This window comes from Mandrillus leucophaeus, unplaced genomic scaffold (assembly GCF_000951045.1).
Source record: "Mandrillus leucophaeus isolate KB7577 unplaced genomic scaffold, Mleu.le_1.0 Scaffold623, whole genome shotgun sequence".
NCBI classification, from domain to species: Eukaryota; Metazoa; Chordata; class Mammalia; order Primates; family Cercopithecidae; genus Mandrillus; species Mandrillus leucophaeus.
In genome coordinates, this window is record NW_012106731.1 from 1450404 (window position 1) to 1464025 (window position 13622).

At 44.7% G+C, this 13622-nt stretch overlaps 1 protein-coding gene across 4 annotated transcripts in view; it reads left to right on the forward strand.

Annotated features, from left to right (window-relative positions):
- Positions 1-6: 6 nt before the first annotated feature.
- The window catches only part of ANXA2 (annexin A2), a 55563-nt gene continuing 41947 nt past the window's right edge, over positions 7-13622 (forward strand). For 2 of the 4 annotated variants that reach the window (XM_012000281.1, XM_012000279.1), the window contains exons 1-2: positions 7-67; positions 12913-12971. In XM_012000281.1, coding sequence (XP_011855671.1) covers positions 12924-12971 — 48 coding nt within the window. In that variant the 5' untranslated portion in view covers positions 7-67; positions 12913-12923. Of the gene's footprint in view, positions 68-586; positions 675-12912; positions 12972-13622 lie in introns of those variants that run through there. The other 2 variants (XM_012000280.1, XM_012000278.1) reach the window with 1 other exon arrangement.

Below are 13622 nucleotides of genomic sequence, written 5' to 3' on the forward strand. Positions count from 1 at the left end.
CGGGGCGCGCCCTACCCGCCCGCTACAGGCCGCCAGCTAGCGGGGTGCGGAGACGGTAGGAAGAAGGGTACCGCCTGGCAGGGAGGCTCCGGCGACTGGCCCCGGAGGCCGTCGGGGGCAGGGGACTGAAGGGATGGCTCACACTGGAGAGTCTTTTGGGGAGGGGGCTAAGGTGTTTGGGGCAGGCGTGAGGGGCCGCCGAGGCTCGGGCCAGGAGGGTCCAGGGTAGGGTGGGGGGTCGGGCTTCCCCAAGAAGTCCTTGCGGGAGCGGGGCGAGGCGGCGCGGGGAGGGGGGCGGAGGGAGGCCCCGCATTCCAGACGCGCCAGGCGCCGCCGAGGCAGGGCGTGGCCGCCCAGGAAGCTGTGGGTCCCCGGCGCAGCAGTAGCAGTGGGCTTTCCACCGCCCCCTAGGAAGTGCCCCCATCTGCTCTAAGTTACTGTACTCAGAACAAACGCGCGCTTGTGGAGTTGAACCGACCAGCAGGAGGGAAGTAGCGGGGGAAGATGAGAGGGGAGAATGTGAGTAGGCACCCCCCAGCCTCCCCCCCCAATAAAAGAAAACATAAAAACGTCAGTTATTCCCCTTGGTCTGGGTTATCTTGTAGCATAGCAACTTCGGATTTCACTCTACCTGGAGAGTTGCCCGCTTGTTTGAACACATTGGCATCAGGAAGGTAGTGTCCCCCATGATTCTGTGGGGAGGGTTGTCCTGTTACTCGCCATGATGTGACAGTGAGTCAGGAACTGAGGGTACAGAGAAGGGCGTGGCGCCCCGGGGCTGCTCCCTCCTGGCCGCTCAGTGCAGCTGGCCCCAGGGCTGGTGTGGAGGGCTTGGGTTCCATCAGCTGCCTGTTGAGACCAAGGAGGGGAACACCAGTTTCCTTATCTGGGAAGGTGGCTTAAGGATACCTGTTCTTACCACCCCCCAAACAGGGTTATTGGAGATTCCAAAAAACACTGTCATTCGATAATAAATGTGTAAAGTACACAAAAAACACAAAGTGCTGTGCAAATGCAAAGTGTCATTTTTGTAGTCAGATTGCCATTTTAAAGCTGTGGATGTCTGTGCGTGTAAAAGAGGAGTAGCCTCATGGGTGCACCCTGGGCCATTACCAAAAGCCTTAAGCTGTTGCCGTGCAAGGGCCTGGGCCCCAGACTGTACTGATGGATTCTGTTCACATGCGTGTGCTACTGTCCCCGTCTGGAACTTGGTGACTTGGAATGCAGAATGCACTTTCCCACTGAACCAGTGTTGCAGAAGGTGCTGACATTCTCAGGCTAGCCCTGAAAAACCTATTTAACATGCACTGCCTAATTATGGGGTTGGTGGTGGGGAGGTGGAGGGTAGTGAGGGGCAATATGTATGTAGGAAGACTAAATCACTGAAATATTTTTCTGAAACTTTTTTTAGCTTTAAGATTGACACTGAGTAAATTATTTTAATTGGAAAATTATGTCTTTGCGCCTGTTCCACTTTCTTTTTTCCACCTTCCACCTCCTTAGAGACGCTCTTCTGTGACGTATTACAACAGCCATCCAGGCCGGTCCAGTTACGCTGCATTCCTTCCTCCTTCCCATTTCAGCAGACCTGCATCCAGCTAGAGGCTAGCAGATTGAATCAATATTCATTAAGTTAGAAATGGTTGGTGGTCCTAAGAACCTCAGCAACCCAGAGGAGTCCTGTTATTTAAAAAACAACAGGCCGGGGCGCAGTGGCTCACTCCTTAATTCCAGCACTTTGGGAGACCCAGGCGGGCGGATTACAGGGTCAGGAGATCGAGACCATCCTGGCTAACACGGTGAAACCCCGTCTCTATTAAAAACACAAAAAATTAGCTGGGCGTGGCGGCGTGCGCCTCTAGTCCCAGCTGTTGGGGAGGCTGAGGCAGGAGAATGGCGTGAACCTGGGAGGCGGAGCTTGCAGTGAGCCGAGATCGTGCCACTGCACTCCAGCCTGGATGACAGCCAGATTCCGTCTCAAAAAAAAAAAAAAAAAAAACAAAAAAACCCAGCGATGCTGGGCGTGGTCGTGGGCCTGTAGTCCCAGCTGCTCAAGCTAGAGGATCTCTTGAGTCCAAGGCCAATGTGAACAACATAGCAAGACCCAGTCTCAAAAAATAAATACATAAAATAATTTAAAAAACCTTGTTCACCTAAACAGATCTATAATTTATAGAACTCAAAGTGGTAATATTCAGGCAGTATGAAGGAAGATTTTTGGTAAGACTGGGGCAGCAGAGGTGCCCTTGATGGGCAAGGGCCAAGAGTGTTAACACAGTCATGCTTAATAATTTCTTCCCTTCTTCCAAGTCTGTTGATTATCTAAAGGTCAAGGGTTTCTCCAAGTGTCCATTGCATCTGCAGTGGAAAGGTGTGACTATCTATGTGCATTTTTACAATCGGAGGTTTGTGATTTGGAGACCGTCTAGATTTTGTAATTTCCTGCAGTGCCAAGTAGCCTGCCTGTGGTAAATGCCCAGGAAATATTGCTGACTCACTGACTTTGATTAGGAGCTCAGTCTTGCACTGGAGTCTCAATATTTAACATCTTGTGTCTTTGAGCTATTAAACTGTGGTATTGATTGACATTAGGCTTGCAGTCATGGCCGTTAGTTTCCTGGCTAATTTCTGATTTAAGCAGTTTTCCTGGCAAAGTAGATATGCTTCTATAATTGCTATTGATTTTGAGGGCTGTAGGCTCTCACCATTGGGCCTAGAATCTGGCACTAATGCATTGTCTGGAGCCTTTGTTCTCTCTGTGTTTGTGCAGAGCCTGGAGCCTGTGGAGACATTTTTCATTGAGGGAGAGTGGGATTGTCACAAAAGGTGTCTCAGGCCCTAGTGGGCTGCTTTAAACAACCATTTATTCCACAAAATGTTGATCACCTCCTGTGTTCCACTCATAGTTATGGGCACTGGGGATACAGCAGTGAACAAAACAGACTCCCCTCTGACAGCCCCCAAAATCCCTGCTCTTTAGACCTTAAATCTGGCGGAGAAAGAAAAGAGACAACAATTCCAAAAAGTGAATTTTTGGATTTTAAACTTTATATTTTCCCAAATTAATACCAGTTTCTGAACTTGGCAGGGGTGCATTTCCCTTTTAATCCAGCTGTTCCACAGACCTAAACTTCATCTTTTGCCTACCTCGGGGAAGTTTTGCTTAAAGTTATGGTGTCTTAAGCTGCCTTCCAGATTCAGTTGTGAGAATTAAATAGAAATGGAATGTTCCTCTTTTTCTCACATGAGAATCCTCTTCACTTGCCCTGGTGCCACACCCTATTCTAGTTGTAGGCCACACCAAAGGAAATTCCAGTCCCTTAAAAAAATTCTTTCCACCCATTCACTGCCTGGTATGTTTTTTCTTCTGCTGTTGCCAGAGGCAGTCCTCATCTACTTTCTGGAGGGACAGGTCGCAGTAGGGGTCAGGAGATGTCCATATTTGTCCTTCTGGGTGGTTCCATCAGATTACTTCCAAATCTCCCTTCTAGGATACACCCTGAAGCCTTTTTTTTTTGAGATGGAGCCTTGCTGTGTCACGCAGCCCGGAGTGCAGTGGCACGATCTCTCCTCACTGTAGCCTCCGCCTCCCAGGTTCAAGTGATTCTCCAGCCTCACCCTCCCGAGTAGCTGGGATTAAAGGCACCTACCACCATGCCGAGCTAATTTTTGTATTTTTAGTAAAGACAAGGTTTCATCATGTTGGCCAGGCTGGTCTGGAACTGTTGAGCTCAAGTGATCCGCCCGCCTTGGCTTCCCAAACTGCTGGGATTACAGGCATGAGCCACTGTGCCCGGCACACCCTGAAGCTTTTAATCCAGCTGAGCTTAACCTTGTTAGAGCACAAGTCGGTAGCACCCAGGTGGCCTGAGTTTTACCCCAGGTGTGGTGTAGAAATTTCTGATGCTAGGGAGTGACTGTGATATGAAAGCCCTTTGTCCATGCGCTTTGTCTCCCTGCCACACCCAGGCTACACACTAACCGCTCAGAGGAAATCAGAGTCCTAAAGCCGCTCATACATCCTGCCACTTTGATCCCTTCTTGCCAGGAGTTGTAGGTTACATTCCCATGTTGTCCTACGGACAGAGCTAGGACCCAAGTAGCCCTGACTGCACAGAGGTGGGGGCCATGGCTATATATTGATAAGAGGCTGCCCCGAAGGCTTTGTTAAGATTTGCAGAAGTTGATGATTTAAGCCTCCAGCTCTGAATGCATGGAACTGGAACTGCATTTGAAATGTCCAGCCTGAGGGAGAGAGAAAACTGAGGAAGGAGAGTGTGTTGGAAAAGAAGAAAAAAAGACTTTCTAATATAGAAAGATCTAGTATGTGTAAACCATCTCAAGATGAAATTGAATGCCTGTCGTGTGCCAGGCACTATGCTCAGATCTATGAGAAAACAGGAAGGAGTAGGTTGGAAATGCTGTGAGCAGATAATATGGAACACAGACTTTATACACACAACTCTAATGTTGCACAGACACACAAAAAGCTTCAGAAGCACGGGGCAAGGAGGGGTGTGTGAGAAAGGTGGCATTTATGATTTTCTGTATCCTAAAGACTCATTCATGTGTCAGCTAATTAAGATTGAGGTTCCTGGTGGAGGGAACTTAGAAAGTGCTGAGCGTGTTTAGGGAAGAGTTAACAGTCCAGTTAACTCTTCTGTGCAGGATGCATGTGTGCGCGCGTGTGTGTGTGTGTGTGCAGAAGGTATTTAAGGAAAGGTAGGTAAGTCCACAGTGTGGAAGATCTTGAATGCTGACATTGGACTTTTTTTCTGTAGGCGGCCAGGCCCTGCTGAAAATACAATATGTGGGCCATAAAACACTGAAATTGAGTTGTAGACTCAAAGGCCTGGATTTCCCAACCCTGAAAGTGCTTCATGCCAAGTGACATCATTCTTCCTGCCAGTCTCTTTCCACCCACTCCAACCCCAGATCAGGAGACCAGCAGAGAAAGGCTGTGAGAGCATGAGGCTGCAACAAGTCAGTAGGGAGCAAACAAATATTGATTGAGATCAGGCCACAGAAGAGACAAGCTAGAGCAAGTGCTGTGTGTCCCTCCTGCTCGGTTTGATCAAGGCCACTGGGCCGAATTCCAGGAATTCTGGGGAATGAGTTGGCCCTGTGACTCAGTCATTAATCAAGACCAGAAAACCAAGGGGAAGAGTATCTGCTTTCAAAAAGGTTCTGTTAAATAGAGATGCAATAGGTGGGTGGAGGATGGAGTACAGTGGGAACCCCTCTCCCCACCCAGTACATGCTTTTTTTTTCTGTTTTAAATTCCAGTGTGGCCTGTAGACTGTGAGTCCAGGACTGTGTACAGTAAGAGCTTTGATGGAGAAAATCAACTCTCCATACTCCCACCCCTACTCATTTTTGCTTTAAAATCTTCATTTGAATCATCCAGTCCCTGATTGATTCATCATGGTTGCTAGCCATCTGTTTTGTGGTAACGCATCAACACTCCACATTTAAACTGTGAAGTGGGTGTGTCCCTGAAACTTCTGGATTAGACTCAGGTTTGCCTGTGCAGACCAGCCCTGGTGCAGTATGTTTTTTTGTTGTTCAGATTAACATTTGGGCTTTCTGGAGCTGGTTCTTATTTCAGTTCAGTAGAATGTGTTTTTACTATTTGAAGTGTTGACTTTTAAGTTTTCTTTTGTTTAACCTTTTTGTAAACTTTTACCCTTCTTTTTGGGAGTGAAAACTGCTTCACTTGTCCTTTTTTTTTTTTTTGTAACCGCACTTTTGTAGTGAAGCAATAAAATACAATGAAATCTATAGAGTTTTTTTTTTTTTTTTTTAAAGAACAAACCCTTTAATTATTAGGTTGGTACAAAAGTAATTGTGGTTTTTGCTATTAAAAATAATGGCAGTTACTTTTGTACCAACCTGAATATTATAGTTCTTATGTTGAGTGTAAATGACTTGTTTCTGTAAATGACTTGTTTCTCAATAACTGCACGGATTTCATTAATGATCAGCCTTGCACTGGGGGCTTTTCTAGCCGGGCATTCACAGTCTCATTTATCAACCTTTTCAAGGCAGAAGAAACTGTTCTTTTCGTTAGGGTGGGGACAAGTGACCTGTTTTCCTAACCAAGTAGTGAATGATTTTAAACCAGTTTGAGGTGGGTATGGCTCTTATCAGTAAGTCTCCCTGTACCTCTAGTTTATTTCCTTAAACAAAAAAACTTTCTCTGATAAAGGGCTATTGTAATGATGTTGTCTAGTGACCCAGCCCTCCCTGGGAATGGAAGGCCCTGATGTGTAGATGTACTCATCAACAGATTAAATTTGCTGATTTTTTTTTTTTTTTTTTTCTTGTTTGCGAGTTGAAACCGGTCGGCCAGCTGGGTGAGGTTGAAGTGTTGGAAAGAATGGTGCAAACTGCCATTTTCATGTTCTTTAGAGAAGTCTGCCAGAAAAGGAGTAGTGGTTCTGCTTTTAATGGATTCATGAATTTTACACGGTGATGAGGAGTGAGTAGAGGTGGAATTGTCTCATACAGCATGTAGACTTCATTTTTAATTTTCATTCATAACAATAGGTACATTAAAGTCAGAGTAGTTGTTTTCAGTAAGAAAATTCTGCCTCCAGAGCAAATGTTTTGGTGAATAGGTAAATATGAGTACTGAGTCCCAATCACTTTGGCTCATCAGTATTTCCATAGGCAAGCTTAACTTTGCACCATTCAGAGACTTATATTTTAGGTTCCCCACAGGGCACCCCACTGGACATGGCTCATTTTCCAGCGTGTTCTCTTGTTCTCCTGCCACCCTGGGGCATTCTTCCTCTTCCCTTCTCCCCAGGCCTTCTCCCTTGCTTTAAGGCTGTGAGTCACCCTTCTCAGCCTAGGCAGTCAGCGCCTCCCTGTTAAGCCCTTAACTAATCCCTCTCTGATGACTATGATCTTTCTCTCTGTGTCTTAATCACTTGGAATGAAGAACCGTTGTGGTGAGGTTGAAAGGGCATTGGCTCAGGAGTCTGGGGATCTGGGTTTTGGCCCTGTCTCAGCTGCTTATTCACTCGGTGACCCTGTGCTAGACTTTCAGTGTGTCACGGAGGCACGAAGGGAAGAGAGCTCAAAGGTCCTGCAGGGAGGAAGTCTGCATTTCACAGTTTTATAAGTGTCTTTTGTATCCTTTCATATTTTACAGGCTCAGCATGTGCTTGGTATGGGTTCGTTGATTAATTCCTTCAGTATTACCAGTGTTTGTAACCTACAGTAGCACTGCCAAGACTTCCTTTTCCTGCTTTCAAGGATAGCAGCACACTGACACATTCTCATTAGTCAAATATACTATATTAGACTAATGTTTTAACAAACAGTGAATCGCACATCGCAAAGCCAACTTCGCAATATTTGATCATATGCAAAATGACTTTGCATTGCTAGGGGATTTGATGGAGTGGTGAAGCAAGCACTGTATTTTATTTCTTTTTATTTTGTTTTTTGGACCTCAAGATTTTATTGTCCTCATAATAAAACTAAAAGATGACGCTTAGAACTGGATCACTTGGCCCTTTCTTTTGTGATGTCCTCCCAGTTGAAAATGTTTGCATGTCTTCACAGCCAGCATTTTCTTAGATCTGCAGATGGGCTCAGCACACTCAAGCCTCAGCACAACCTCCTTTGTAGTTTTAGCCATTTTCAAGAAAATTGGCTTAGTCTGCCCACCATAGTCACTCTGCTTCTTGTCATAATGCCGCTTTCCCTTGGGCATACAGGGAGTCCTGGTACTGGGCCATTTAGTGGGGTTGGTGCTTGCCACACTTCTTACAGAAAGTGCAGTAAGTTTTAGGAATGTTCACCGTGTTTTCTGGAATGGTATCGTCATGGGAGAAAAGAGGCCATCTTTTATTTCTAGGGTAAAAATGTTTGCCATTAAACTCACATGAAGTAGGAAATATTTATATGGATACAAAAGGCACCTGCGTGGGATAATGTCACGTTTCATAGATACTGCTTTGTGCTAAGTGTGACTTTGTGGTTATTATGATGTTTGTGTGTCTTTTTTCTGCAGAATGGTTATAAATAATATAAATGTTATGCAAAATAGCAACTCATTGTTTTCAAGTTGATTTAGCACCTACATTATGTAAAGATACTCTTAAATCTGCAGGGGGACTGGGACTACGCAGGGAAGATGAGGTCAACCATATACTCTCTACTGCTTTGAATTGTACATATACATTTTCCATTTGAATACTTGGCACGTGTAGGGCACTTAAAACATTTCTGCCGAATGGATGAATTAAGTGGTATCAAAAAGTGCCCTGGCCCTGAAAGGCAAGATAGAGTTCTGTGGAGTAGGGGTCATGGTGACCCTGTTGGAGCAGATACTAAAGTGGTGGTGACTGTGGACAGGCAAGTCCCACTTTGGCCCTAGTCTACTTTAGCTGGGGAGTGAACAGAGGGAACTGAGGCTGGATTCTGATGCTCATCTTTGAAGGCTGGGCTCTGCTGGAGGACTGATTTCGAATGATGTTGAACGATTTTGACAAGATTAAATAGATTTAGTTGATGGTGGCATGCAGGACTAATTTGATGAAAGAGTAGCACAGTTGTGAAGGTGAAACTGAAAGGAAGATTTGTGGGGCTTTTAACAGTCTCAGGGTGTTGTGGCTGTGGGAGAAGAATTAACATGAATGGAGGGTGTAAAGAAGCCTATCAGATTGTGTTTGATCTGCACAGTACTGGGGAGTCCCATGTGGGAGCCGGGTAGGCAGCAGTCTACAAAGCTCAGAGCTTGAAAGACAGCTTGAAAGAACAACACAGTGAAAAGTTACGGTGTCTCTAGTTGAGATTTTCTAAACATCAGAACTGATGTGAGGTACCTAATTTCATAAAAAGTGGAATTTAATCTATACTAAGTGGAAACAACTCTGTTTGCAGCTCTGACTTGCTGGTCCTCTGTTTTTGCTTTTGTTTTACGTTTGACATTTTTTATTTTTTATTTCTTGCCTGTTTACGGTAGAGACTAGAATTCTGCACGGCAGAAGACAACAGTTTCTCCCCTGCTGCAGACCTGGTCCAGTTCTGAGTCCAGGGGTGATAGTTAAGGCCAGGGCTTGGGTGGTTTGATGTGAGTCCTAGGAATAGGAGTTTCACTCTGCTTTGGTAATTCTCGGGCTGAGGGATGCTGATGAGACCCTCTAGAATGTTTCTTGGTTCATGTTGAAGTTGGAGATTTCTTGCTCTGTCAAGAAGACTGTCAGCCTGGGCAACATAACGTGACATTATCTCTACTGAAAAAGAAGAAAGAAAAAAAAAAGCCAGGTGTAGTGGCACACACCTGTAGTCCCAGCTACTTGGGAGGCTGAGGCAGGAAGATCTCTTGAGCCCTGGAGATTAAGGCTGCAGTGAACTATGATTGCACCACTGCACTTCAGCCTGGGTGACAGAGAGAGAAACCCTGTCTCAAAAAAAAAAAAAAAAAAAGAGTGCTGGGTGTGGTGGCTCACCCTGTAATCCCAGTGATTTGGCAGGCTAAGGCCGGAGGGATTGCTTGAGCCCAGGAATTCAAGACCAGCCTGGGCAACATAGTGGGACCCTGTCTCTACTGAAACATTAAAAAAAGAAAAAAGAAAAAAAAAAGAAAAAAAGTCAAGAAGACTCAAACTTGTGGCTGTTACAAAGGTTTTGGGATTAAGATTGGGTTACGGCTCTCTGAGATCCTCTGGACCAGTACTACTCAATAGAAATAGAACGAGAGCTTCCTATATTGAAAATTTTCTAGTACCTACATTAAAAAAAGGCAAAATAAATGGGTGAAATTAAATGGAAATAAGATACACTCAAGATACCATAGTTGTAATTGTAATATATGATCAATATATAAATTATTGGGCTGGACACAATGGTTTATGCCCATAATCTCAGCACTTGGATCACTTGAGGCTAGGAGTCTGAGACCAGCCTGGGCAACATAGCAAGACCCTGCCTTTACCAAGAAAGAAATTATAAATGAGAGATTTTATATAGTTTTTTCATACTATGTCTTCAAAATTCAGTATGTCCTTTACACTTACAGCACATCTCAGTTTGAACTGACCACATTTCACATCCTTTGTAGCCACATGAGGCTGGTGGCTGCTGTATTGGATGGTTCTGCCACAGAGCAAGACTTTTTAAAATGGTCTTTTTTTTTTTTTTTTTTGAGACGGAGTCTCGCTCTGTCGCCCAGGCTGGAGTGCAGTGGCTGGATCTCGGCTCACTGCAAGCTCCGCCTTCCGGGTTCACGCCATTCTCCTGCCTCAGCCTCCTGGGTAGCTGGGACTACAGACGCCTGCCACTGCGCCCGGCTAACTTTTTTTGTATTTTTAGTAGAGACGAGGTTTCACCGTGGTCTCAATCTCCTGACCTTGTGATCCGCCCGCCTCAGCCTCCCAAAGTGCTGGGATTACAGGCGTGAGCCACCGCGCCTGGCCTGGTCTTCATTTTTTTGTTTGTTTGTTTGAGACGGAGTTTTGCTCTTGTTGCCCAGGCTGGAGTGCAGTGGCGTGATCTCGGCTCACTGCAGCCTCTGCCTTCTGGTTTCAAGCTATTCTTCTGTCTCAGCTTCCTGAGTAGCTGGGATTACAGGTGCCCACCACCAGGCCCAGCTAATTTCTGTATTTTTAGTAGAGACATGTTGGCCAGGCTGCTCTCTATCTCCTGACCTTGTGATTCGCCTGCCTCGGCCTCCCAAAGTGCTGGGATTACAGGTGTGAGCCACTGCACCCGGCCAATTGTCTTCATTTTTAGGAAAGTTTTAGGTTCATGGCAAAGTTGAATGGAAAATACAAAGAATGCCCATGTTCCCCTGTTCCCACACACGTATAGCCTCTACTATCGATATCCTGTATCAGGGTGGTACATTTGTTAGCGCTGATGGACCTACATTGACACATCATTATCACTCAAAGTCCATAATTTACATTAGCATTCACTGTTAGTGTTGTACATGGATTTTGACAAATATATGGCATGCATCCACCATTACAGTATCATATAGAATCATTTCACTGCCTTAATAATCCTCTTTGCTCTACCTGTTCATTTCCTCCTCCCCTGAATCCCTGATCTTTTTGCTGTCCCCGTAATTTCGCCTTTCCCAGAATGGTATGAAGTTGGAACTCTGCACTATGTTACCTTTTCAGTTGGCTTCTTTCACTTAGCAATGTGCAATTTAGGTTCCTCTGTGTCTTTTCATGGCTTGGTGGCTCATTTTTTTTCAGTGCTGAATAATATTTCATGTCTGAATGTACCAGTTTATTTCTAGAGCAATACTTTTTACAAACCAGCATTATACCCCATCAGTGGGACAAATTGGGGTGGGGAGGCTGTCTGAGAGTTGTGAGTGTGAGGGAAGTGGAAGGTCTTTGACTGACTTCACTGTGCATAAAAAGCTTCTGTGAGCATCAAGAAGAGGGGAGTGGTCTAGGGGAGAGCCCAGGATGAGAATCTTGCAAAAATACATCCTTCATCACAACTAAAGGCAAATCCTCTCCTCTTACATTTCCCCACTTTCTTTTTTTTTTTTTTTTTTGAGAGGGAGTCTGGCTCTGTCGCCCAAGCTGGAGTGCAGTGGCCGGATCTCAGCTCACTGCAAGCTCCGCCGCCCGAGTGTACGCCGTTCTCCTGCCTCAGCCTCCCGAGTAGCTGGGACTACAGGCGCCGGCCACCTCGCCCGGCTAGTTTTTTGTATTTTTTAGTAGAGACGGGGTTTCACCGTGTTAGCCAGGATGGTCTTGATCTCCTGACCTCGTGATTCGCCCGTCTCGGCCTCCCAAAGTGCTGGGATTACAGGCTTGAGCCACCGCGCCCGGCCGACATTTCCCCACTTTCTTCCCACACCAGGCTTGGGATCTGCTTAGTCCAAAATGTTCCTATAAGTTAGCAAATATCTATGTCAAATACTCTCGCCAAACCAGTTTTATGAAAATACTTAGACTAAGCAAACTGAAGAGAATAGAAAACTGAATTTGCATATGTGCAGTTTCCTTGATCAAAGAATGTTAAGGAAAAAGAGACCAAAGCAGGAGTCGCTGCAATTTAAATGCCGTTCCTGTCTATTTCAGGACGCAGCTCTACTCTATTTTCTTTATTTTTGGGGTGATTATGTTGATGACCTGTCTTGTCTCTGTTGAGATAATTTATCACGAATTGAGCACTCCTTATTGGCAGGGATTGGGCGTATCAGTTCCGAGAACTGTATGATTGCAAAGCTGGAAAGCCGATTCATCAGGCTGTCGTTTTGCTGCCCCATTAAGTATATTAACTGGAAGAAGATGACTTCATTTCAGCCATTTCGAATCTTAAATACAACAGATTCAATTCTTTATGGAATGAGTTAAGGTCAGAAAATCTGTCCATCGTCTTTCTCATAAATACTTTAATATCTTCCAAGTATCATTGGACTAAGAAAGTAATTATGGGTAATAATAAAGGTTCCAATTAAGAATTAGGGCAACATGAAAATGCCACTAATTTCAATTTACGTTGTAGCTTTCAGGTCCTTCTCAATATATTTAATTACTTATGGGAAATACAGAAGTAGTGGCTGGTTTGGCAAGCCCATCACCTTTTATGAGAAGTAGAAGTCTCAGTTTTATCCTGTCTGAACAGGTTGCATTAGCCACGGGGAACATTTTGTTTTTGTATTCACAAATCAGTCTCCCCAGGTTCTGTTTACACAGAGGAGGAGAAAGACTGGCTAGTTTAGTAGTCCATGCCAACCCAAGGCAGACCATCTCTGAGCTTTAGTTTTTTTCAATCATAAGATGAGAATTGCATCTATTTGCAAAAATTACTCTAATATCCTCAGATGAAATGGTCCAAGGAGTAGAAATTAGCATAATGAATCGCTGTGCTTCAGAGTAAAGGAAAGCCTCTTCATAAAGACTTTTTGATGTACTTTTTTTCCAGCTTCCTTCAAAATGTCTACTGTTCATGAAATCCTGTGCAAGCTCAGCTTGGAGGGTGATGTAAGTATATCAGTTTCACTTTATGTAATTTTTGCAAGTTGGACATCTCTGGATAACTATCTTACTCTCTTTCCTTGTACATCTAAGGAAGATGGGGACGTTTCAGACAGTCATCATTTGGTTCTCCTCTTTCTCAATACTTCAACTGTTCCTAGTAGTTCAATTTGAAGGAAATATCATGGCACTGGAAACTTTTCTTGGCCTCACATTAAAATTGGACAGAATTAGTGACACTGGAATGGCTGGAATTTTATTCTGCCATACTTAACATGTCATTGGTAATCATTGTTATGATGATACATGACTTTTAATGTTATGTCCTGGGATTGTATTACTGGTTGGCATAAGCCACAGCCATGTCAAAAATAATTCTGCATCTTTTGGATTTCTTACAGTGTCCAGGAAGTTATTCCAGATGAGGGCTTATACTTTTATTTATTTATTCATTTATTTTTTGAGACAGAGTCTCACTCTGTTGCCAAGCTGGAGTGTAGTGGCACGATCTCGGCTCACTGCAACCGCTACCTCCCGGATTGAAGCGATTCTCCTGTGAGTAGCTGGGACTACAGGCGCGCACTGCCACACCCAGCTAATTGTTGTATTTTCAGTTGAGACTGGGTTTTCCCCATGTTGGCCAGGATGGGCTTGATC